Below are 24728 nucleotides of genomic sequence, written 5' to 3'. Positions count from 1 at the left end.
ACGGTCAGTGCGTAAAGGTGACGATGATGAAATATGTTTTGCTGTGGCTTTGTGGCGCTCTGGGCTTGTGGGCTTGGGAATTAAACATGCGAAAAAAAGGGGGGCCGGTCAGCAGAACGGTACGGCTGCTGGTCGGTACACGACAAGAACCACAATTAATTCGGAAACGGCGCACAAGCTCAATGCATAATATTGTGCGGCCAAGAGACTGGCAGGGCCCGGAGAGATGGATATGAATTGCTTGTAATGTGGAATTGGTGCGCGATGTAAGATAAACGAGTCAGACGGGGCGCGACGGGGTCAACGGTGCACAAACGGAGGCAATCTATCAGTAGTGGCTGGTTTGAGTCGGAACTCTGCTGGTTTGGCTGTCTCAGACGAAGAAGACGGACCTTCTTGTAGCGGTCCTTGAAACTGATCCATCATTGTAGTTTGCAAATTCACCATTTGTATCCTTAATCCGGACGGGTTTCTTTTGTTGCTTTTACTTTTGTGCTGAACATGGGAAAGTTTATTTTTTCTTGCTAGTTACTGTCTGGAGCTGAAATTGTTTCTTCTGTTCCCTTTTGAGTGTTGTCCTGCGTTGTTGCAAAAAGAAAACTATGTTCTCTGTGTGGTAAAATGAAGCAAAAACCCGTTTGTGGTTTTTTTTTCAAAGTGCAAATTTAATGTAAAAAAAACAGTCAAAAGAATGCTTTGAGCTTGTAAAACATGCTGAACACACAGGTATTTGGTAAGGGAATCTTGATAAACATATAAAAAAAAGAAAAAAATTGAAATATTTTTTCAAAAAGGTTTATATAATTAATATGTGTTAAAATCAATCGACGGAAATTAGAATAGAAAACGTCAAATAAATGTACAATTTTAAAGATATGACCTGGAACGAACAGAAAAATAATAGTAAAACACTTCATTATGAGTGTGTAATCGAGTAGGTCATTGCTAGTAGCATCATTCTAAAATTCTTATTTGATCAAGATCATCTGCTTCTAATGATTCTTCAGTTTAATTATCATTCTACTGCCGCTTGCTTTGATCGATTTTTCGCCTGAAATCATCACCTTGTCCTGTGCATTACATCCGGAATCAGGGTCTGCTACATACATGAAAGAAATGCGCGGAAATATCCACGTTCTGTTGCCGTTTTCGTCATGCAAGTATGCGGCTGGCACCACCTATACGTGCCGCTGCTGGCTCATTGTCCTCTTGCACGTAAACTCCACCGGAACGAGGACCACACACACACACACACGCCCTCATCAGAAGCCCGTGATGTCGGATCCCGATTGCTCCACATGGAAAACTCAATCTCATTCATTCATCAACCGTCGTCTCAACCCTGGAGTCGCGCGGTCCCGAGGTCATCGACTGCAGCCGTGTCGAGTGTCGAGGATGACGCGCGTTGCACGGCTCAACTCAACACTTTCCCTTTCCCGGGGCGTGGTCAAGTCTTGTGGCGAATCGAAAAAAAAAATCAAAAAAAAAAAAAGGAAAAACTATCCTCCGGAGTCATTGATGAAACGTTTGCAGCAAAACGAGTTGGGCTAATGACGGTTGTCCGTGCCGTGACCACAAACGGTGACACGACGTACATGCCACCAGACAGGCGGCCACCATCGTGACATCGTGACCCGCGTGTGGCCACCGAAAATTTGTGAATGAATTGATACGCCAACAGCGACACCTTCCTTTCGTCCCTTCTGCCATGCGGGAAGGAGCGTCGTCCTGTCTGCACATCCGTCTTCAGCTAATCTTGTTGTGCGGCACAATCGCGGGATTGAAAACACCGGGCACGTAGAAGGGAAGGAGGTGATGCCCACCGCCATCCCTCTAGCCTGACCTTGAACTACATATTGCTGGCGCGCATTTTCCACACAATACTCATCCGGAGTTGGCGGGGCGGGGACATGATTGGCCTTCGTGTCGAACGTGCGCCATTGCGGTTTTTCCTGCTTTTGGAGAAACCGTGGACCTGACCCGTGGTCTCGCACGTGATGAGTCCCCTTCCGGGGTTGTGCTGGGCCCTAGGCTGGGCTGCTGCCGGGCTGGGGGTAAACGTCCTTGGGACGCCTTCCCCCCTTTTCCCGGGAACCCAGTTTTCGTGGTGTTCCTGTTCAGAAATTTAATGAAATCGATGACTCCCGGAACGGCGGGTCTGTCTGTGGGTACCTCTTAACCGACACCCCCGCCCCCCGGGACGTGTCCGCCGAGAGCCTCCCTTCGCAATCATGAATCGTGACGTGTACCGTCACCGACGACGGCGACGGCCACCACTTCTTATTGTGGTTCATCCGTGTTCTGCATATACATGTGTGTGGGGGTGAGGAAAGGATGATGTCCGCCCTCTGCCGATGAAGTCCGTCTACTCCAACCAACAGCAGTATTGAGGAAGAGAGAGAGAGACAGTAAGAGGGAAGGGGAAAAGATACGTGGACGTGGATCCTCTTCGTGACTAGATTTGGGTTTTTTTGTCCGGCCATCGCCACCACAGCTGCGAGTGCGAGAGCGAGGGTGGCACCGTTCTAGATCGCCACGTTCAAGGACACGCAAACGTCCGGATACCTGGCCAAAGTAAGTGGCCTCGCCACCAGTCGAAGAAAACATCACCGACTACCCATGCGTTCTAAGGTGTGTGTGTGTGTGTGTGCACCGAGGGTGGACAGCCAGCCAGTCAGCCAGACAGCCGGCCCGGTCTAATGCATGCTGCCGCACATATTAACTAAGAAAAGCCAAGAAGGAGCTCTACCTCGCCGTGACTACTACACACGACGGTGGCGGCGTCGGTGGCACGCCGTGGCACTACCGATGAGGGGTTCCTGGAGGGTTTTTTGTTGTTGTTGTTGTTGTTGCTGGCGCTGCTGCTGTTGGTGGTGGTGGTTTGGGGTCGGTTGACTGCTCCGTGCTTGCTCTACTTCTCTCCATTTGGCGCACTTAATGTTGGCCCGGGTCGTGGTTTCCTTAGTTCCCCGCGCGAAATCCACGCGGCCACGCGACGAGACGCGACGCGCGACGTTCGGGCACGTTCTAGCAGAGGGGATGGAGGGAGAGAGAGAGAGAGAGCGAGGGAGCGGGTCCGCTAGAAAGCTCTGCGTGACGTGGACGTGCGCGCACCACCGGTCGCCAGGGTCGAGGTCGTTGCCGAGGATGCCGTGTCGATATGACGCCAAACCTTTGGTGACTGGTTGCATCCTAATTTTTGTTATAATTCCAATCATGCGCCCCACGTCGTCATCGTCGTCGTCGTCGTCGTCGCCAGGCGCCGCGTACCTAACGTGTATGTAACATCCACACGTCTTTCGAAACGGCGGTGTCCCGGTCGATCACGTTTGTTGCGGGCGTCCGAAATCGGAAGTAAACGCCGAATTCAAGGCTGTTCAACTGCAGCCGATTACCGAGAGGGTGTGTCTGTCGCAGCAACAGGGTTGAGGTTAATTCGCGGTAGGGTCCGGTTTGGTGTGTTTTTTTTTGTTGCCCTTAGCAAGCGTCTCAGCATTACACCCTAGCAACGGCGTCATAATCGGGTTGCTACCTAGCTACCGAGCTTTATGTCATCCGGAGTGTAAATTATTGATCCTCACGAGTGTCAGGCGGCGGTTGTTCAATTCGAATAACCGTCAAACGTGTGTATGTATCTTCGACGTTCCGGTATTTCTTGTATTATCTTTGTCATTAGTTTTGATGGGCATTGATACGGGGGAATTGTGCGAGAGGCTGTGACAGGAAAGGAAATAGGAAGTCAAACAAGCGCAAAGGGAGCATTGCCGTAAGCCCGTATTAAACCACCATCCGTAATAGCCTGGTGTGGGAATGGATATGGTGAGAGGACGATGTGCGCCATCAACTGCACACGGTAGCGCGTTCCACTGTGGAGAGAGTATGAGACAGAGAGACCGCCAGCAGCCAGCCGTCAACCCATGGGCCAGGGTGTAGTAAATGTCCTTTCGCGTTGTATCGGCATCCCTGCTTTGCCGCACACCGACCCCCCAGAGCCCTTTCCGGTCTGCCCAGCATTCGATGAGGAATTGGGTGCAGCCAGCTGGAAAGGAAGTTTTACGTCCACGAATCCCGCCGCACCCCTCTCGGACACCGGCATCAACCCGTCTTCAGGCCCCAAGCCGGCGGAGCACGTGAGCGAGGTATACCCGTGCACACGGCGTGGTTTGCATACTAATGGACCTAATCTAATCAAACCTCCGCTGCTGCTGCTGCTGCTGCTGATGATGCTGATGCTACCTGCTTCGATGGTATGCGGCGGCGCAGGCGTTGGTAAGGCACCGAGCCAGCCTGCCATGAGGAAGTTCGTTCGTTTCGGACCAGAAAGGATGAGATCGAAGAAGGCGAAGCAATGAGGATCCGGCACTGACAGAGCGGCACTACCTGGTGGTGGTGGTGGTGATGGCGGTGCTTGGTGGCCAGGCTGTGTGGTTCCGGGACCAAGCAGGATCCGGCAGTCGAACGAATGGGTGGTTGTGATGTGATGGTGGTCATGCGCATTTCTGAAGGAACCACCAGCATCCAGCAACGCCAGGCGGCGGGGAGTCCGCCAACATGACAAACCTTGGTTACCGCGCTGCCACTGCCCTGTTGGTGGTCAGCCTGGTGAGCAGCCTCCGCGCGAGTGAGTGCTCGGTGCGATTGGGAAGGCTGCTGCTTCGTCGAATGTGGAATGTCCTTCTCCGGCCATCGGCCGTTTCGTGAGCGAGCGAGTGCGAGAGTTGGAACCAGCCTTCCAGTTGATCCAGGGCAGGGGATGCATCTTCCGCTAGCGCACACTGGCTACGCCGCTGCCACCGGTTGTGTTGTGAGTGGCTTTCCACTTCGAGGGAACCCAAGCGCATGTTATCGTTATCATGTGCGCCACGTACTGCGTCTATGTTGGTCGTGGTGTTGGCTCCTCGGGCTTTGTAGTTCGAAGAGGTTCTTCTCTCGCGTTCGTTCGCTCGAACGATTGGCTGGAAAAGCGAAGGCTGGCTTCGAGGTACACTCTGTTTTCTCTCCGCCAGCAACGCTACGGACTGGTTGTGTTCTGCTGTGGCTACGATCACGACGACGACGACGACGACGACGAGGCTGACGACGCTGACGACAAAGAACAAACAATAGGAGTCTAGAGCGAGTCTTGTTATCTTACGGGCCGAAGAGTGCGTCCAGACGGGACCGGTTTTGATTACAGCGTTCGACGCGATTCGATTTTAATTAGCCCCAGCTAGCTTTGGTGCGAGGAATTTTGAAACTAAACGAAGTGTCGAGTTGCTGCCAGCTGTGCATTCGAACGAACCTCATCTTAGTAACCTACGCTGCAAAGCAACAACGCATAAAGTGCCACGGTGTGGTGGGTGGTGTGTAGTGGTCGATTCGCCATCACTCCCGATCGTTTGCCCGTTTTTGTCCCGCGTCTTAATTCCTCCCGCGAAGAGTGTCTCGGTCTCGGTACGCGCGCAAAACAGGTGGTTGGAGAAGAGAAGTGTTCGCTATTGAATGCGCCGCCGAGGTGTGTAAGGAATTGGCTGGAGCAATTGAACGAATTTTCGCGCCCCATTCAGTCACGGTCCCCGTTTCTATTCAATTAGCCAACGAACGCGGACGCCGCAGAATAGACGGGAGGAGGGTGCGCGTTTGCAAGAGTGCATCTGAAAGGGTTTGCTCGTTTGGGTCCGGTGTTTCGCTCAATCTCTCGTTGTCGCTATTCGTGGGTGCATCATGTGGGGTTACGGAATTTACGGCTACGACATGGCGTACGCGGCCACCAGTAAGTATTTTTCAGTGCCTGCACCCCGGTCATCGTATGCCACTTTTATTGAAGAAGGAAAAAAAAAAATGCTCCGAAACGAACTTACGTTGATGGCCCCGTTGGTGCGGTGTCTCTAATGTGCGGTATCCGGCGCGTTTGATGTGACAGCAAGTCAGGCACCCGCCGCATAGGGTAGCTGTGTGAAAATGATTTCGATTTGTTTATGTTCTGCTCGATGCTTGGGCGACAGTTCAATCTGATTGTGTTGTGCGAGAGCGGTTTCCTGGTGCTGCGGCAGGCTACAGGAAAAATGGCAAAAGCTAAATCGGTTTCTATCACTCTAGCAAGCTGGACATGCTCTCTTGCTCGACGTGCTTGGTGTAGCAGTAGGCGGTTTGTTTTTAATTTTCCGTTTTACTCACTTCCATTTCTTTTCTCTCTATTCTTGCAGTGGCCGACCCCAATCAAGTGGTCGCACAACAGAAGCGTCGAGTCTCTACTTCTGTGGGGTAAGTGGTTTCACCTTTTCCTATGTTAATTTGTTATATTATTAGCCAACTTTTCCTCCCCCCCTTACCGGGGGGAGCAACCACACAATGGGCAAAGATCAAGTGACTTTTTATTGCGAACAAGAAAAGTCGAAACTCAATGTTGTAATACGGGGGGGCGCAACGTATGCTCCAAATTCAATATCCCAAGTAATAGCCGCCCCGAGATGAATCTAATCTATTCCTTCCCCCTCATCCGTATGGCACCCAGTTCTACAACTTATTCGTAAAAGTTGCTCGTTTCGGGTATGGTGCTGCCTGTTTTGCGAGTGTAGGTATGTAGTTGGCAAAGTTACGCTCACTGGCATACTCACGAACGAAAGAGGGCCCCGTTACTAGGGGCCCAAGTCTTTGGGTATGTCCTGCCCAGCAGCGCTACCGCGCTAGTGGCAAATAAAATCAATAAAAATTTAAATAGAATTCAATAGAAAGCATCCAAGGCATCTAGCCATCCACCCTCTCTACCCTTCGGAATCAGCATTTGATGCTCGGAACCTGGAGTGGTGATGATGATGGTGTTGGTGGTGATGATGGTCCTGCACTGCTGCCCACGGAGGTGCCGGTGGCTGCATTCTCCCGTAGGGAGAAATACTTCCGCAGCAACAGACAGCCAACGGGGCAGTAGCAGCAGCAGCCAAGTACAGACACCTGTGGCGTAAAGCCCGAGGGTGCGAGGTGAAGGTGATTTCCATTTTCTTACATTATTTTCCACCCCGCTCGCCACAAGAACATGCAAACGATTTCGACCAAGGGAGTTGAGATGCGCTCTGGTCGGAGAAGGAGGAGTCTGCCCTGTCTGCCGCCCCTGCCGCCTTTTTGAAGAAACGTTGGAATCGCATTGTGATTGTGTTGTACAACGGATAGGCGTGGACGACCGATCAATGGTGGAGGGGAGAGAGGGAGAGAAAGAATCGTCTTTTACAGCTCAGCAGTTGACTTTGCATTTTGCGCAGTCAAAAGTTTTCTGCGAGGGACAGCGAGTGTCTTTAATGTGTTCTCCCACCGGGGGGGTTGAATGGGTGAACGTTGCCTGTTCCCTTCTGGGGCATATGCTATGATGCTGTTTCCTTATAGTTCATGGTGTCTTTTTCATAACTTGCCCCGAACTTGTGGGGTGGAGGAGAGGCTCTGAATGTTTGCCGCAAACAGCTTGTTCCGATCCGCACTACCGTAAATGCATTTCATTGATCGTGTTTCGGCCACATGTAGCATGTTAAGTTCGATGGAATAGATTGTCAACTTTTCTGTTGCTTGCATCTTTTTGATAATGAAAGAAAGATGGTCTTAAGCGTTCGTATTTTTCTTATGAGTCGAATTTGTTTGTACCAAATGCCCTTTTTTGTGTTCATAACTGGGCGCCTCCATGAAGCAGCATTTAATCGAAAAAGAGAAAGAAGTCCCCTTTTCTACGGTGAGAAAACTACTTTGGTGGATTTTCATTTTTGATCGGCATCATATCCCGGTTTCATTTCGCTTAAATTCCTTACCCGCTGCTGCAATCCTGGCGCTCAAGGCGCTTCAAGATGCCGAACGAAAGCGAACCACCATTACACACGTGTGCTTACAGTTGCAGTTCCACTCGACTGCCACAAAAGGTTCTGGGGAAGAAGAAAATTGGATCCCAAAATCATCGCATGTTGCTCACGAAGAAACCAATTTGGGTGGTGTACCCTTCCCGCCCGGAGCGGTAGAGGCCGAGGAGGCCACCCGTTTACGTTGAATCGAAATCTTGTCAGTGAACCAAGCGAAAAAGTGGCAGAACGGACGGACGGATCCAAATCCTCGCCAGGATTATCGATACGGATTTTCAGCACCTGCCAAAATAGTGTTACGCCAATGCGAGGGGCGGTCTAGAGCGTCAACTACTACTACTCCTACTCCTACTCCTACTACTGCTACCAATACTCTTACCAGTCAGGATCGTGGCACAAATGTTTCTCTTGATTTGAGCGTTAAACCAAAGATTTTCTTGAAGCTTTTCCCCTCCCTCTCCACCCAAAACCACTTCACTGGTATGCCACTTGAAGTAAATCCTCGTGTTGTGTGGATCCGGCCCCTCTCCGGCAGCTGGTGATCACCGGGGGTTTTGGCTGGCTGGTGTGGAATGAGGTGTGGAGTGAGTAGCAGAAGCAAATCGAAAAAAAAAACAAACCGGACGAACACAAACCGACGACTCCGCTGGTCATAAACATAAGCAAGCAGAGGAGCATGGAGAAGGGAAGAGCGAGTGAGGGCCCGGGGGTGGGTCGTCGTCCTGTTGTGAAAATGAAATGAAATGCCAGCAGTTGTTACCAGCAGAGAGCAAGTACTCCATCCAGCAGCAACCATCTTCGCACGCGGACTCAACTCAGTCCAAGATCTGTGCACAAGGAACATATCGGCATCGGTGGTGGAGGTCTTATCATGTCCGATGGGGGCCGTGGTGTGGCGTTGTGGCTTGTTTCGTCCGTCGTGGTGGTGGTGGTGGTGGTCGGGCCGCGGTGGGATGAGGGCAAATAGTGCCAAGTCAGCACTCAGGCGACGACATTTGTTCTGGGCCATGGCCCATAGGTGCCATCTTGATCTCTATCACTCCGGTTCACTCTCTCTTTCACTCTCTCTCTTTCTCGTCGCACTCGTCGCACTCGTCTGCTCTGTCATCCTCAAGCATTCACCGGGGGAACGTTGACGCTATCTTCTGGCTGCGCTATCCTTGGTCGGGTAAGCTTATGGTGATAATGCTATAGTTTACGCGCGCGCACTACGACATCGGCACCATCACCATCACCGTAAGGTGGTAGCGGGTGTCCTGAACGGCTGACCACTCCATGCCACCACGCCACATCACACTCGGCCCCACCTACGTCATTCGCCATATTCACCCCGAAAGGGGGGGGGGGTGTTTGGTGGGGTTGTACGACACCGAGGGCAGGTGGTAGCGGGAGGGAGGGAGTTGAGCGGTTGAGCTATTACTCCGGTCCGGACGACGCTTTCGTTTTTTGCCATTACCGTTCTGTTTTGTCGTTGTTTTTATTTCGAAGGTAATAACGATTCTTTGTCTTTATGCGCCTTGTTCCGTCCTCCTCGCTTGTCGTCCTCCCTCCCCTCACAGTCTCTCTTGCATTTCTGCTCTTGTGCTTGCTGGTTGGAACACCCAACCCAACCCCCCCAAAAAGGATGGTGGTGTTTTGGTGGTGGCGTGGGTTTGTGGTGGGTTTTTGGTGGACGGACTGTCATATCGCTGCCCCGCTTTACTACTGCGGGTGTGATGGTGGATGGTTGGCTAAGGGTGCAAAGGGTCCGAGCTCTTCTTTTCACCGCAGCAAACGAGACTGGGACACAGGTTTGTTACTGCCAAGGATGGCTGATGATAAGTGGCCTTGGGTGTAGTGGACTGGGAGTGGATTCCATGTTTCTATTACCTTCCCTCTTTATCTAGCTTCTAATCTAGCTCGGCCAAGGTTCCTTGTGGGGTTTGTTAGAATGATTTTTTTTTCAATTTTCTGTTAAGTTTTCGGCTTATAAAACAACCATATCTCGATTGTTTCCAATTGGTTTTAAATGATGCTTGCCAGAATTTAAGAAGATGGTGGTTGCATTCACCAGTTACAACACAGTCACAAAACAATGCAACCAAATTTTCTGGTTTCTACATATTTTCAAACCGATGCCGATTTCGTCTGTGGTAGTAACAGAGTTGTCTCTCTAACAGAGCGCGTAAAGGTAGAGGTGAAACTCGTGGTGGTGTCTACGTCGTGCGCATCAATGCCGGCTCTCGGCTCGGGTTGTTCTTTTTGGGAAAGTTTTTATTCCTATTTTTTCCCCCGTTCTTCCATTTCGGTGTTGCTCACCTTTCGTATCGTTCCGCGGTCCCCGCGGTGGTCCCCGGGTTGAATTGCTCGAACGAACGGTTCCCCCACAATACACGCCGTGCACCACATGTTACGGTCGTTGTCGCCGTCGTGGTCGTGGTCGTGGTCGTGGTCGTGGTCGTCCTTTTGCCCAATGCTCACCACTGCGCATGTCCTTCGTTGGTGTGTGGCGGCCTGGGGCGGCGTCGGGAAACGTATGCTCACCGTCAGGACACTCGTTCTCACCTTAAGCGTTATCGCCTTTCACCTTTCACTCTGCTGGCGCTCTCGGGCGGTCGGGATCCAAGCAAGCGGTTGGTTGCGTTTTCTCTCCCGAAGGAGTTGGAATCAGGCTGCAAGCTGGCCTCTGCTGTGCCGAGCAAAAGGTACGAGTTGGTTCTCTCCACGTTTCCAAACCATTGCTCTCGCATCTCTCGTACTTTCGCTCACTCTCTATTGGGGGAACTCAAATGTGGATTATTATTATTGGAATTGCAAACAAAAAATACATATTTTCCAACTCGTCACTAGCGCGCACCCCCCTTTTCCGATGCCGTGCAGCCGACGGTTGCTCCCTCCTATTCGGTATGGAGGGTTTGGCAGTGGCTGGCAGGGCACAGGGAAGATACCGGCACCAGCAACGACACCAACACCCTGACACCGGCACACCAGCGTGGCAAACACCAGGATGAAAGGTGAAGTTACTCATACACCGCAGTGGCGTCCTCCCCCTTCGTTGCTCTGATGATGGCGGTGGTGGTGATGATGATGATGATGGGTCGTTGGTGGTGTGCGATGATGACGGTGAAGGTGGCCGTGTGTTTTCACCCGCGAACGGGGAAAATATTTTGGCAGCTGGAGTGCGCCTGCTGCACTGTACTGAGCATTTTCTCGTGTGAGTAGGTTTTGAGCCATGTAGAGGAGCCACGAAAGGATGGACTCTCTGTTCGTCCTTGTGTGTGGCTTTTGTCTGGTATTGTTCAACGATTAAAATGCTCGATTTGATGCGAAGGATTTCCAGGCATTCGGCTGAGGCGTTTTTTTTCGGTTCAGTTTGTAGAAGGTGCAGCTGGTATGTTTATGTTTTCTATTGAGTTAAAAAAAGTTTATTTAAACGTACTTCAAATATTGATGAAACATACTTCAAAATATTGAAGTTTCAAATAATTTTGGCGCGGAATTATGCTAGCATTAGAATCTCTGCTTGCAATGGTTTTATTCGCATTCTCAATTAATTTTATTCACTGAACTCCAAGTAAACAATTTTATCATCAATTTCTACCAACTGAAGTTTTGGAAAATTCTATGTTTCAGAATATTTATTCAAATAACGGCTTTCTCGTTATTTATACACGAGTTAAAGATTTCTTATTCTGCCTTTAGGATAAAGTTTCAACTTAATTCGATAGTCTTGTACAAAAAAATAAAAATAAACAACCTCCTAATATCCGTTTCATGATCTGCTAATGCTCTTATCTGTGATGCAAATCCGACCTTTCTTCTCAACTTGACACGTTTAAAGTTTACGCCACAGCGGCGAAAATCAAATCCTATCATAAACTGCGCTAATGCGCCCTAAGAATGGGCGATTTCAACCGTGCAGTAGGGCGTGCGATTGTGTGAAGCGCGCGCGCGCCCTTCTTGTTCTTCTACTAAAGGGGGCGAACTCGGTGAAATTAGGTCGATAAAAAAGGGGGAGATTCGAGTGCAGCGGCGCCGTAACAGCAGGAGCAGCGGCAGTAGGAGCAGAGGACAAGAGCATACGTTTTAAAGTAATCCTGCTCTGCGGGATGCCTATTATAATGTACTTTTCCCCGCGAACAAGAAGGAACACATTCAATCTGTCCAACACGCTCGCTCCTGGGAGTCCTTGTAATCATTCTCCTGGGGCATGTAATATCAATCAGATGCAGCTTTGCCACTCGTAGTGGAGGAGGGAAGGGACCGCATACCAACCACATATGCAAACGGAACCTCCACCTTTCTTGTACCATCGCCAGAGCTTCATTAGAAAATCGTTATGCTCTCGTTGTCGTTGTCGCTGTTCTCGGATAGAATATAGAATAGAGTAGCATCATACGCGCTCCGTACACACCCGACACTACACCGCTTGGATCCTGGCGCATTCCACGGATTTACGACTTCATGCTCCAATCGCGGAGGGAGCCATTTTGCAGTTCCGTGAAGGCTGCGTACAGCGGAAGGTTTTAAGTGTTTTACATTCCTTGCGCCTCAACCAACCATCCGGTAGCGCAAGTCGGGACGGGGAATGCATGTAGTGTAGTTGACTCTTGGGAGCGATTTGATTAGAATAATTTTCTTATTCTCCATCAAATCACTTACTGCTCTCTGGTTATAGCACTGGCTGGTGGCTGGTCGATGGAGCTGCACATATAAAAGAAATGCGTCACCACGGGATGCCAGGCAGAGGGGCACACATAAGCGACGAGAGCGCATTGAATATGCAGTAGCTACACTGCGACTGTTTCATTCTGCGGTTGGGCAACCAAATGGGCACACAACAAGTTTTTCGCTGGGTTCACTGTCACAGCTATAATTTGCTGGCCAAATGGCCACTAAAGTAAAAGCGTTCGAATGGAGAGACAAGCTGCCACTTCCTTAGACATGCCGTCGCCGGCCGATCGATGGTTATGCCGCTGATGCGGTGGTGCTAAATGTTAGTAAAAGCTAGCGAACGGCTGTCGCAGTCCAACCGGATGCTGCGCCAATGTGAGCATAATAGCTTTGGAATTGATATTAAGTACTGTCACTGAGCAATTCCTAACACTCGAAGGAATTTTTATCAAATCGATTTACAATGCAAAGTGAGAAGCAGTAAATCGAATGCTTCACGTGAGATGATTGCCTCTCATGAAGCTCCCTATTGATGAAGTAATTGTAATAAACGGCTCTTTTAATGTAAACACAACGCAGACATACACACACACACACACATTGACACCAAAAAAACGGTGCAAAACGCGCGTGACCATTCGATGGGACCAGCTTAGCAGCGCCGTGGTGTGGCGCCGCCGTCTATTTGCTTAAACAAACGGAGGATCATCATGCGCTAGAGTTTCCCCAGCGAATCAATCATCACGCCTGTCAATCGATGATGCGTTGCGCTGGTGCTGCCCCCTTAGCCCTTCCTTCATAGTCATCATATCATATCACCGGGAGGGCTGCCATCACCACCACACTCCATCCCGACTATCCATTTCCAATATTAGACTAGATGGATGGTTTGGTGCTGGCATTGGAAAGTTACACCTGGTGGGACCATATGTTGCGCTCCGTCGTGCTATGCTAGCAGAGGGACCCTAGGGGCCCCACCACGGGTCGCAGCAGCGTTCTAGCTGCGTCATCATCATGTTGGCTGAGCACGACGACGACGGTGGGTGTCATTGAAACCACCACCGCTGCTACGCAATGGTGGTGGTACCACCACCGGTGTATGTGGCCGTTTGCTGAGCATTTAGCTCTAATCTTAACAAGCAATCGAACACCACCAACCGGTTACGGTGCTCCCGGGTGACGCGATGTGTACCGGTGGTGGTCGTCTAAGGGCGGTGGGGTACGCGGAAAGCTAATTGTTCCCTTCATTCATTCGAGCCATCCATTCGGGCGACGGACCGGACCGGGCTCACGTGCTCACGCGCTGTATATCCGCTCGCTGTAATGAAGACCTCTAATCGAAAGCAGCTTTGGCGGCAGGTCGGTCTGTCGGTCCACGGGTCGATAACGCAACGCACGTTATTGGCGCGGGGGTTGCGCATATTGTACCAGCTTCCTCCCTCGGTGGCAGGGCTGTCTATCAATTAATCATATTTTTCCGAAAATGAAAAAAAAAGAAAAGAAAAATGGGAAAATGGGAGAATCCCAAGACACGAACCCCGCGACCTTCATGTCGCTCTGCCCAACAATCTGCTACAAACTGCACCTCCTCTGCGAGCGCGCGCACACACACACACACACACACACACACACACACACACACACACACACCGTCGCGCACACAGGACGCACCCTTCTGGAGCTCATTTGAAAACATTAAACGGTGTAATCGATTGTTATTAATGAAGCATAGCCTGCCAGCCTGCCAGCCTACCAACAGCCTGCCGCCGGCTGGTGTAACACGATCCAGTGGCAGCCGATTTTGGTGGTGGACGCTTGAATGCGAGAAGGCTGAAGGGGGGACGGGGCGGCATGTCCTGGGCAGCATGTAACGGTGCACGCCTTGCGATTGAAATCGATGTAGGTGCGCAATCGACAGTAAAAGAGAGCCGGAGGGGGAGGCCTAAAAGCGAGAGCGGTCGAGTGAGAGGGTGGCGGGCATTCCAATATATCAACGCGATGGTTCTTCTCCTTCATTGTCCCGATATTCAGGCATGGAATTCGGAAATAAGTTCGGTCGAGGAGGTGTAAGAGTCGGCGCACAAGCCTGAAGGCGGCCGGGGGGGGGGGGGGGGGGGGGGTCTAACATATCGAGGCTAATTTTTTTCCTTCTTCTTCCTCGTCCTTCCTCTTGCTTTTCCCCTCTCGCTCATTGCTGGCCGGTTTGCCGGTTTTGCTCATGATTGATAGAGTTCTGGATGGGCTCGTTCGGTTTCGTATCCATCATGTTTTTGGGCGCCACCAACCAAAGGCAGCCAAACCTCCCAAAGCCAGCCAGCCTTGCATCCACATCGGCCGTCGTCATGCTTTTTGACGTCGAGCGTCGTCACCACGTCTCAGCGGCAAGTCCCCGGCAGGTCTAGCCTATAATGGCCTATTGAGTGCAGTAGCTTGAGCTTCTTAAACGAACAACGTCTCTGGCCACCATTCCCGGTAGCACCGGAACGAATGTCAAGATTTGGAAGGACCTACGGGACTGATCGAGCAGGATTTATGCGTATGCCGTACGGTACGGGGGCTACGAACCCTTTTTTTTAACCTCTTCGAACTCCTTGGATTCGAAGAAGCTTCACAAGAAGCAGTAGCACCTTCTTCCGTCAACTATCCGAGTCTTGGGCGTATGTGCGAGGGCTCCGAGCTCCGTCTCCGTATCGCAAGACGCAGAAGAGGAAGAAGCAGAGCAAGAAGCAGACCAAGAAGAAGAAGAAGGTGCAAAGTTGTGTCTTCGATTCGCGCCACGAGAATTGCGTATGTCGGTGTCAAAATGGGTGAAGAAAATAGCTGCATAATTAAGTTGCGTATAAATTGCGTATACGTACCTTCTACCGCCGCCTCCCCACCAGTCGCCACCAGTCGGCGCCATGGAGAGTGGGTGCGTAAGGTCCGCAAATCGGTTCCGCTGGAGGATTTTCCGGCACCACCAGCAGCAGGAGCAGCAGCAGCAGCAGCAGCAGCAGCGGCCGCCTCTCGGGCACTCGGGCTTAATGATTGAGCACCTCGGGACGACGTGCCGTTTTGTGTCTGGAGGAGTTGACCCCGAAATCCTGCCTTTTCGGGGGTGTGCTCTCCCCATCGATGGGCTTTTCCCCATCGAACGCCGGTTTCCGGTGCCTGGGCGTGCGAGCGGGCGGGGTGAGGATCTTCGCTACTTCCGACGGCGCCTTCGGCCACGGAAACCCGGAAAGGTGTAGTTGATAGGTTTGAGTGATTGATAATGCTCGATGCTCGATGCTCGAATGGTGCGATGTGGATTGTGGATGGTCGATTGACGGTGGTGGTCGGCCTTTAATCCAATCCACCCCCCTCCCGATGCCAATAGTTTCCTAAATGCTTTGGAAGTCAATCATCGCCAGCAGCAGCAGCAGCGGGAGAAGGATTTTGATGACTGCTTTCGAGCGATAAATTAGAGTCAGCAACATATGTGGTCCGGTCCCGTGGATGGTTGGTTGCGATGGATCGCCTCCAGTGGCCCAATTCCGTTTTTGGCCACGTTGATGGATATCCTCGACAAGGTGGAGAGTAGATTCCGCTCTGGGTGTGTTTGAAATATGGTTCGGTAATTAGCACAACGACCAAAGCTCATTTGTTCACTCACTTTGCTCAATTAGTCCTGAGAATATAATTCTCTTGTGAAAAATTGTATATCTCCGGTGAACGGAAATGAACGGAACGGAATGGGAACCAAATTCTGGAAGACAGGGTAACTGTCCGTAACATGATCATCTTCACCAGACAGAGACCGCATGGTGCCATGGTGTGGCGTAATAATGCGGGTTGCCTGCCACGCGAAGGATATTCAATATCCGTGTCGCGCCATCTACTACAAACGATGAGCCTTCGCCCTGGAGCGGGCCTTTCGGTTGGTTCCGTTTTTACACATCCGATTATACGTAGCCAGCTTCCCGGTGCCACCATGATGCTGTTCTCGCGCGAGATGGATTCCTGGAAAAGGCACCAAAAGGTTGCGGTGGCACTTCCTCTCCCACCACGGCGACGACGGCGGCGGCGACAGGATGCTTGCAAGTAAACAATCGAACCAATAATCACTAGCAGGAGGATCTCCGGGAATGCCGCGAACCATCCGTTCACACACATGTGAGCCGCTGTTCCCGTTCGATGTGTATCCGCTTCGTGGTCGTTGTTTTCCGGTTGCTGTTGAGGTTGCACTGCACGGTGTGGTTCCGGGAAAAAGGTACGCGTTGATTATTCCGGTTTCGAATTTTTGGCGCGGATATCGAGCAGTGCATTCATTGCAGAGGTGGTTTTTTTTTGGGGGGGGGGGGGGGGGGGCGGTGGATGGACGAAAGATCCGTTTTGTGTAAGTGTGTGTATGGGATCTGTACTGAGCATCGGTGTCGCTTCCGGCCTGTCTGTTCCACGTTAGGCTTTACCGGTTCCGGATGTTGGGAAAATGAATTACTCCGTGAGATCGGATCCGCGAGCGATGCGTACGTGTCCGTGTGTGTCCGTGTGTGAGTATGTGTGCGAACATGATTGTATCCTTTGCTCATCTTTGTCATTCGCTGCCTTTTACGCTTTTTGGTTCTGTCGTTCTTTCATCGAGGCTTTGGCGGAACCGGAAATTGGATTTACACCTTAGACAAAGCAAAAAAAAAAAATGAAACAGGGCAAACAAACAATCGGGATCATTTGCAGTATGTCCTCCTTTTGCGAGATTTTCGTTGAGTAATGTGCGCCAAGCTAACGGTACTTTCTTTATGAAAATTCGTCTAGAAATACGTTCTCTGCAATTAATTTTCAACATTTGTTAGTTCCCTGCTTAACGGTAGGCTCGTCGTCATTGATGGTTACTGCTAGCATTGCCGGTGGTGGTGCTAGTGCTAGTAGTTGTTATAACATAAAGCATTTAGAGCTTGAACCGGCAAGTCCCGAGCGCAAACCGGAAAAATGGTTTTACGACGTGGCGTGCGTGCCACAGTTTTTATTTCCACATTTTCTCCGCCTAGGCTAGGGCTTTGGGTTTTTATGACATTTTCATTCGAAAGGAATACCCATTCGGTACGCATAATAACTCACACATACGCACCGTTACCGCCGGCGCCGTGCGCACTAGTTTTTGAGATGGGGTGCTTTCTTTTTTCTTTTTTTTGCGATTCCGTTGCCATTGAAAGGCGGACAGACGGCAGCAGAGTAACGACTCTTCGTCCTGTCCCGTGCCCTACCCTATCCACTGGTGTAGTATAGGTGAAGAGAAGAATATGGAATAAGTAGCTGGAAGAAAGTACTCCCCACGAGAGAGATAGAAGGAACGAAAAAAAAAAGAAGAGAGAGAGAGAGAGAGAGAGAGAGAGAGAGAGAGAGAGAGAGCAACTAAAACCGGCGAAAAGTCGCACGTCGGTGAAAGTAAGTAATCCATCGTCCTTTGGTTGGTTGCTTTTCTTCTTCTTCTTCTTCTGCTTCTTTCATTTTATTTTTTTATTCACTTCCGTTGTTCCGTGGCAAGTTCTGGGAGCAGCGTGTCCTCTCGGGTGGGTTGAGTTGGGTGTGAGTCAGACGAAGGCAGTCGAGACACCACCCTCAGCCCAGCGCGCAGTGCGCCGCTTCTCTTACGCGCACGGAAGACACTAAAGCGCAGCCCCACTCCGGGGGGTGAGGTAGTGGTTGCAGAAGACACTAGACTAAATATTTACCCAACGCTTGACGCCAACGCTGTACTACCTTCCGAGGGGTGGGTGGGTGGGGTGAGCCGCTCGCACCTCACCAAGGTGCTGGGGCACTTTGACTGTTGTCCCTCGAGAGACACTTTCGCGGGTTCTGGCTGACTGGCTGGCTGGATGGGTTCTCCTCCACCATCCTGTCCTTCCCACAACAACCAGAACAACAACAACAACAACACGAGCACACCCGACTCTTCCGAGAGCTGGCTGGCTGGCTTCCCGTGTGCGAGGCGAATTTGATCAAAATGTTTCGCTTAAATATTTACGCAATAAACATTTCAGATGGATGTCCTTAGATAAAGGCTTTTCCGCTCCTGGCTCCTGGCACCGGCAGAAAGTGAGCCGCCTGTGCGAGTGTGTGTGTGTGTGTGTGTGTGTGTGTGCTGTATGCGGTACCGTGCACACCGGTGCGTTGTCCTTTTGTCTTTCGTTTGCTTCGTTCGTTCTGTCGCGGCGGTGGCTGCCGCTGACTTCTGTCCGTATGCATGCTGGCTTGCTGGTGGCGTGGCATTCCATTGGCCAAAGGTACGCTAGCCACTAGCCGTCGACAGTATTTTGGGAGGAGGTTGTGGTGACCGGTTGGTTGCGGTGTGTTGGAATTTTCTTTTCTTTTTTTTCCCGTTATTTATCCAGTTAAGATATTTATGGCAACAAGGGGGCCAAGAAGAAGGGTCATCGCGAGACGCGTGAAGGGATGAGTCGTCTTTTCGTCGAGCCCTGGAGGCTGTTGGTGCTGCAAGCGGATTCACGGATTCACGGACCCCCAGACACACGGAACTGCTGGTGGGGCGGCGCAAACTGTTAACCAACTGTCGATGTACTTTTAATAGAATTGTCAAATTTGCCATTTCCTGATTGCATTTCACGGAGGCTTCTGAGAGGGGGGGCGGGGGGGTCGTGTGGTCCCACGTACGCACGCCCGCCCGCACGACCATCGGACACACCCAGCACCTGGCTCCCTGGCTTCCTTGGGAGTTTGGGAGTTTGTTACAAAAGTCAATTATTTTCCCATTTGCGCCGGGTTTGCCGGGTGGCAGCGGGAGAGAAAAGAAAAAGGAATCGTGGAACCACGATGGAAAGTTGGAGTTGTCGTCCGTCCTCCGTCCGTCCCTCTGTTCACTTCGCAGCCAGATGTTTCTCTGCAATCGCGGACGGATCGCGTCGCGTCGCGTCGCGTCGCGCTGTTGTAACCGGAGATACTGTTGTTGTGACTCGTCGATTCCCAGGAGCAGTAGCAGTGTGACCGGGCGCGTGTCTCGCGGTGGTGTCCGTGGACAAAACTTCACCAAACAAACTTGATCCCCCCCCCCCCCCCACCCCTCGTGGGACTGACTGTAGGCTAGCGCTGACTTGCCACGGTGTTCGGTTTGTGGTGGAAGGTTTTTCCCTGTCTTGAGACTACTACTGCTGCTACTCCCTCGGATATTGGCCACGTTTCCTGGAGTGCGCACTGAAAAGAGCAAAACCATTTTATGCCGCCCTAGCTAGCCTGGTGGTGGTGGTGTGCCTACAGGTGTAATGGTTGTGACTTCGTGTTTACTAGCGCGCTGTGCGTCGTGGGACACTCACTGCGCGGGAAAATTTAAATTCCAAACAAATAATGCATTACGCCGCGCTTCGCTCTCGCCATCGTGCTTCGCCCTGCCCTCTCCATTTTCAATTCTCGGATCTTGATCTATGCCTCGGAGGATGATTTTCCTCCTGGCGCAATTCTTGGGCGAATGGGCGGGGCGGGGCGGCGGGTGCGGGTTTTCTGATTGAAAAATCTCGCAGCGAATGTGTTTTTGTGCTTTCGTGGTGGAAGTCACTTGGCGATGTGCGAGAACCGGAAGCGACGTAATGCGATGCGCGGTTTTACGCCCTGTCTGGGCCAAGTAGGACAAGGAAATGTTCGGCTTCAATCAAGCTGTTGTTTTGCTGTCTTTCTTTTTTTTTGTATTTATATTTTTTTCAAAGTATTCAAAATGAAATAACCCAATGCATAACATAAACAGGGCGTTTGTTTTCTAAAGATGAAGTCTCTTTGTTCGAAGCGCTTTTCCTGCGTGTTTTCTTTCTTGTACGTCGCGGGCGCGACGCTCGCACATCGAACAGCAATTGAACGAATAATAAGAAGGATTCGATTTGTGTTCCTAATACATACATATCCCCGAGGCGTGGCTAATGAATCGGTTGGTGGATCGTTTCGCACTACAAAGTGCAGGCAACCATGCGAACCCCATGGTCTCGTGTGACTGTACCTCGTACATCGATTTATTGGTTTGGTTGCATTTTCTTTCGCATACATCACCGCGAATTCCACCGCCCCCAAAAAAACAAAAACAACAACAAAAAAACCAAAAACAAATGAACTACAAGGAAAGCTCGTGGTGTACCGCTGGTGGTGTCCAAAAGGCGAGGCGCACGAGGTCGTCGTCGTCGTCCGCGTAAGACCGACAATCCGGGGTGTTCCCGGTGCGTAGAAAGAAGCACCATTTGCAGAGGCGTCTGTAATGCCACGGATAAATGCGTTCCATTTTGCTTCCCTTCCTTTCCTTTCCTTTCCGGTACCAGCTGGCCACCGCGGGGACAAGGACACCTTTTCGGACGCCCGGGGCACGGGCAAAGCCGGCTTGTTACTTTCACTTTCCGCACCTAGCGTCGGGTGTGGTTCCCGGGTTTTTGCGTGCGGCTACATATTCCGTTAGCATCACAAAAACAACCAAAAAGGAAACAAAAACCAGCCACCAGCCCTTGGAAAGGCGGCCACCGTTTGAGGGGGGCTACACACTCACACACACACACACCGGTGGTAGACCGATAGAACTGTTTCATATTTTAGTATCATTTGCTTCACGACGGACGACGACGACGACGACGACGACGTCTAAAAGTATTGAGGGACCGGGAAGCCAGCCTGTGACTGTAGCCGCCGGTGTCTGATTCGGAGCGGAACTCGCGGCCACGGATTGGGCCACGGAACAATCGACGAGCGCGGCTCATTGGCTGCGGTGTGTGTGTGTGTGTGTGCGACGTGGTGAAGGGGTGAGACTCCCATCCGACGCGTATATCCGAAAGAATGTACCGCTTCGCTTTCTAGCTGAATTCCGTTTTATGTCACTGGAGGGCCCGCCACCCACCCCCCCGGGGGTCCTCGTCCTCGAGCCTCAAACGCAGAAAGCGGTCTCGACAAACTTCTCGAAGCCAGTCAATCGGCTTTCTTCGCGTGGGGTGGGGCGGTTCGCAGCAAGCAGTAAGGATACTACACTCCACTCCTTCAAACTCTGCGCTGCTCCGAAAGCAGTTGCCCAAAAGAAGCAGCATATCCACCACCACCACCACCACCACCACCACCACCACCACCACCACCACCACCAGCAACCCAAACACCCCGGAATGGTTCAAGGTGAAACGAACCAACGAATCCGTGGCACCCGCGCACCACGCGCGTAGCAGAGCAGTCCAGAGGGGTCCAGAGGACGCGCCTTCGCCCTCGCCTTCGCCCCCGTTCGGTCGCTGGTCGTGGATCTAAAAGTCATAGAATAATAAATTAGCGAAACGGATGATGCACGACGATGGATAGTTCTTTTTTCGGGCAATTCCGCACCCCCCTCCCCCGGTCCTCTCTTCCCTTTCCTCCTTTCTCCCCCACTCACCTTCAGTTCGGTTCACCAACCCTCGATGGAGGAAAACGATCAACATTTCCCTACGAAACTAGGCGACGGTCGGCATGGTGGAAGACATGGGGTGATATAAGGGATGTTGGGGGGAAAGTTCGCGGCGCAAGTCCGCGGATTTTTATGGCGATGGCCAACCCTCCCCCTCCGGGGGTGGGGGGTGAGCAGGAGACCCAGACCAGACACAGTCCTGCTCCAGGAGTAGGAAGGAGTGTGTGTAGATCGGTCCGAAGCTCGGTGACGCAGAGGGACTCCCTCGATGAACCTCGGTGGTAGAGGGACCGCAAGGAGTGGCGTCCTTTGGTCGTTCGAAAATCCCAGCGAACCCCCCCTACGCGAGGGTGGGGTTGGTGGCTCTTGCTTGGTGCGATGAGGGGAAGGAAGAAATCGATTACGTGTTCGCTTTATGTCGCTGGCTGTCGCCATGAAGTTGCGCCTCGCGGGGTCCACTCCAACCGAGGTGTTGTTCGAAACGACGACGAATGGGGGAACGACGACGACGACGACAACGACGACGACGACAACGACGACTACGACGCACCATCATAGTGCTGCTGCTGCTGTTCACGGTGAAGGTGAATCTTTGTTGCTGCAGGAGTCATAAAATGCGCGGTTTTAATGGGATTCCAAAGTAAAATTTGTGCTTCTGGACTAGTTCCCGGCGACGCCAAGTGGGGGCGGGGGAGGTCGCGACAGTGCGAGACCGGGAGGGAGGGATATTCAATCGGATAAGATTCATCGGTCGCTTTTTGATGATACCTTAGCTCAGCTCGCTGCTCAGCGCCGTGGGTCTCTATTTATGGTGGTGACGATTTGCGTTTTGCTTTAAAGCTTCTCCATAAACAGCAATTAGCATATTCGAATGATCGTTTTGTTGTTCCCTGTTTTTTTTCGGGGGAGGACTGTTGTACAAATTATCTGTGGTCTCCAATCCGCGAGTTTACAAATCGGGATTAACCAGCTCATTTTTTTAGGGGAACAGTGCTTGTAGTATTTATCAGTACAAATGTTTATTGTGCAGCAATCATGCCGGTTGTCTCTACATTTGATGGATTACCTTTTTTTCTAATTGCTTTCTTTTCTTCTTTCCTTCTAGGTAAGTGACGACGGCACCGCTTTCCTATCTGTCGACACGACCCTCGTGAAGGGTGAACCCGATTCAGTCAATATCAATGTTTCAATGTTTGGTAAGGTTACGGTCCTGACCTTATGAATCACTTATCATCACACTTATGAATATCCCATGAATATCGGGTAATGAATGCGCACCCCATTTACCTCCCATCTGTCAATTTTGTCACTCAACCATTATTATGAAAACAGGAAAAAAAAACGGTCGTTGAATGAGATTCCGACACCGGGATAAGGATTTTCAATTTCCAATCGTTTCCTCTTTGCCAATCACCACCACCACTACCATGGGAGTCGGATTGGAATTGGAAAATCGTGGAATTCAATAAACTCTCCTTTATAAATCTTTCAATTATCGACGTCTAAGGCGATTTTTTGGCTTTCTTCTGCTTATCCTGGACCAATAGGGCAGCCAACAACGGAAGGTCAGTTGGTGTGGGTTGGCACTATTGTGTGTGTTCGTGTGTATATGTGTGTGTGTGTGTGTGTGTGTATGGATTCCCGAGGGTGGTAACCGTGTGTGGCATTTCCTGCTCGTAAAGACGCACTTTGGCTGGGCAAACCGGACGCTAGCGTCCATTGATCCGCAGCGCAGCGCAGCGCTGAAGAGCGCTGAAGGGAGTGTATGTGTGTGTGACTATTTGTGTGTGCACCGGTGTGACGTTTCTAGGTTCCATTTTCGGACGAAAGTGGACGGCGGGAACTGTCAGGAGTCCTTTGGGAATCATTAAAACATCAAACTCACCCTGGTGTGCTGCGCCGCTCGACGATCGCTTCGCTTCGTCCGCCACGCAACAGCACACATACACACAGACACACACGGACACATACACACACACACACACTCTGCTGGCCACATGCTCGAGTTTTCGGCGAATCCCCCTCCGGATTTCGAGGTCCGGTCGTGTGTTTCAGTTTTCCCGGTTGTTCATCCCGCCATCGCCACCTCCACCACCACCACCACCACCACCACCACCACCACCACCGCCACCGCCGCCTGCTTCTTTCCCCAGCGCCCTTTGACCCGGTTTTATTCGAAAACATTTTCCTTTCCGTTTCCACTGGGCACCAGGGCTGCTACTTCCATACAGGGTAACCGGGCCGGCCACTCGAGTCATCTTATCCCACACCATGGCTACCAAACTGACCGATACACTCCGTTCGGCTTTCGCCTTTTATTTCGATCATGTTCTGTTCTGTTTTTTTTTTCCACTCCTCTCTTTGGTTTTCGGCTCCGGAAACACTTTCGACCAGGCGCGGTTCACGGTTCGGAACCGGGGGCCGGAAATGGATTCACACACAGCGGCCAAGGAAGGGGGAGAGGGATGGGGAGGGGAAACATTCGATCGGGATGGTGATGATGATGGTGATGATGCTGCTGCTGCTGCTACTGATGGTGGTGATGGGCGAGCATAGAAAGAGAGAGAGAGAGGACACCCAGGGAGGATATGAGAAACTTAAACACTCGGGCAACACAACACTAGCCCCGGCGGCAGAAGAGTGGCTAAGAACGAACTACCGAGAAGTGCTTTCCATTTATCCTTCGCCTCGGACTCCTCGGACTCCTCGGGGTTTAGTTGTTACTCGAGGCACTTTCGGCACTTGTACCCCGGCGATTGGACGAGCGGAACACCCTGCAGACACTGCAGTGTGGTGCGTAATGGTGCAAAGTATCCAATATCCCTGCTTGGCCATAGACCTTTGTAGTAGCCTAGCCCCGGACTCGGACTTACTGTAACTGGAACTCTTCAATTTCC

At 51.3% G+C, this 24728-nt stretch overlaps 1 protein-coding gene across 3 annotated transcripts in view; it reads left to right on the top strand.

The window, feature by feature from the left end:
• Nucleotides 1–24728, top strand: part of LOC125949620 (aryl hydrocarbon receptor nuclear translocator homolog) — a 206610-nt gene that overhangs the window by 7523 nt on the left and 174359 nt on the right. For 2 of the 3 annotated variants that reach the window (XM_049676849.1, XM_049676850.1), the window contains exon 2: nt 6186–6243. Coding sequence is in view for 1 of the 3 variants with exons in the window: in XM_049676848.1 (XP_049532805.1) it covers nt 5704–5752; nt 6186–6243 (107 nt within the window). In the remaining 2 variants the exon portion in view is untranslated. Of the gene's footprint in view, nt 1–5019; nt 5753–6185; nt 6244–24728 lie in introns of those variants that run through there. The other variant, XM_049676848.1, reaches the window with a different exon arrangement.

Source organism: Anopheles darlingi, chromosome 2, assembly GCF_943734745.1.
Source record: "Anopheles darlingi chromosome 2, idAnoDarlMG_H_01, whole genome shotgun sequence".
NCBI lineage: Eukaryota > Metazoa > Arthropoda > Insecta > Diptera > Culicidae > Anopheles > Anopheles darlingi.
The sequence above is the reverse complement of the archived record's forward strand: the minus strand, read 5'-3'. Positions and strand labels throughout refer to the sequence as shown.